Below are 1,200 nucleotides of genomic sequence, written 5' to 3'. Positions count from 1 at the left end.
TCCCCCCCATGTCTGTGTCTCCTCTCTGCCCCCCTGTGTCTGTCTGTCTGTCTCCTCTCTGCCCCCCCATCCCTCTCCACCTCTGTCTGTCTGTCTGTCTCCCACTCAAACTCTGCCCTTCCCTCTTAGGATCAAGTCTGAGGGCTGGTTCCAAGCCAGAAGAATGGTAAGAAGGCCGGCGGGTGAAGGGACTGGTCCAGGGTCACCCAGCTAGGAAGCCGGTTCCAGTCCCGTGAGCCCCTCAGCTACCCCTCTGGTGTATCTTGGGGAAAGGTCGACCCCCTTTTCCTGTGTCGCCCTCCCTCAGGGCTGAGCGCTGGGCTCAGGGGGTCCGATCAGGCTCCTCATCAGGCTGACCCGCTTGTACCCCCTTGTGTGACCTTGGACAAGTCACTCACCCTCTCAGTCTGTTTCCTCGCTGGGAGATGGATAAGGAACCCAGTACAGCCTCCCACACGGTTATTCTTACTTGGGAGAGACTCAGGAGCCATCCCGTCTAACCCCTCATTTTACAAATGGGGAAACCGAGGCCACGAGCAGGGCTGGGCCGCACCCCAGGACACCCCGGCAGCGGGCAGCCCCTCCCGAGAGCTGGGGGAGGCCTCGGACGCTCTCGCCCTGCCAGCCAGGAGCCCGAGACGACGGAGGAAGGGCCTTTGCCTGGCGAGATTGTGGAAGGGGCCCTCCAGGTCATTTAGTTCACCTCCCCCACCGAGGCCCTTGGAGGTGGCGGTGCCCAGGCTCACCCGGGGGCCACGCTGGCATCTAGAACCCTCCCCCAGAGCTGGCGTTCTGCACGGCGCCGCCCCACCTTTGAGGTGCTCTGGAGAAGGTCCCCGAGAACCGCCCCCCACAGCCTTTGCTTAGTGTCCCCCCTTTATGGGGTGCTCCCTGTCCCCCCCGCCCCTGCTCCAGGAGGCAGCCAGCCCGTGTCCCTGCAGAGGGGGGCCGGGGGAGGCCCCTTCCGTTTGGGAGGCTGAGGGCGGGGGGGGGGCAGTGCGGGCAACCGTTGGGAGCAGGAAGCCAAAAGGACAAAGAGAGAGGCCAAGGCGGGGGGCGGGGGGCCCGGGCTGCCGGGCTGTAAATCAGAGCCGCTCCCCAGTTTATTGAGGCCGGCAGGGGCTGGCCACGGACTTCGCCCAGGGTAAGGAGCGTTGGCATGGGCGAGGGCATGCGAGGCGTGGGTGCCAGGTGATAAGA

The 1,200-nt window shown here is 65.0% G+C and overlaps 1 protein-coding gene across 1 annotated transcript in view; it reads left to right on the top strand.

The window, feature by feature from the left end:
- The window catches only part of ATG2A (autophagy related 2A), a 28,464-nt gene extending 27,484 nt beyond the window's left edge, over positions 1-980 (top strand). The window contains exon 41 of the mRNA XM_044682025.1: positions 916-980. Within this exon, the coding sequence (XP_044537960.1) occupies positions 916-980 (65 nt within the window). The remainder of the gene's footprint in view (positions 1-915) is intronic.
- Positions 981-1,200: the final 220 nt, after the last annotated feature.

This window comes from Gracilinanus agilis, chromosome 6 (genome assembly GCF_016433145.1).
Source record: "Gracilinanus agilis isolate LMUSP501 chromosome 6, AgileGrace, whole genome shotgun sequence".
NCBI classification, from domain to species: Eukaryota; Metazoa; Chordata; class Mammalia; order Didelphimorphia; family Didelphidae; genus Gracilinanus; species Gracilinanus agilis.
This window is presented reverse-complemented; position numbering and strand designations above follow the sequence as displayed.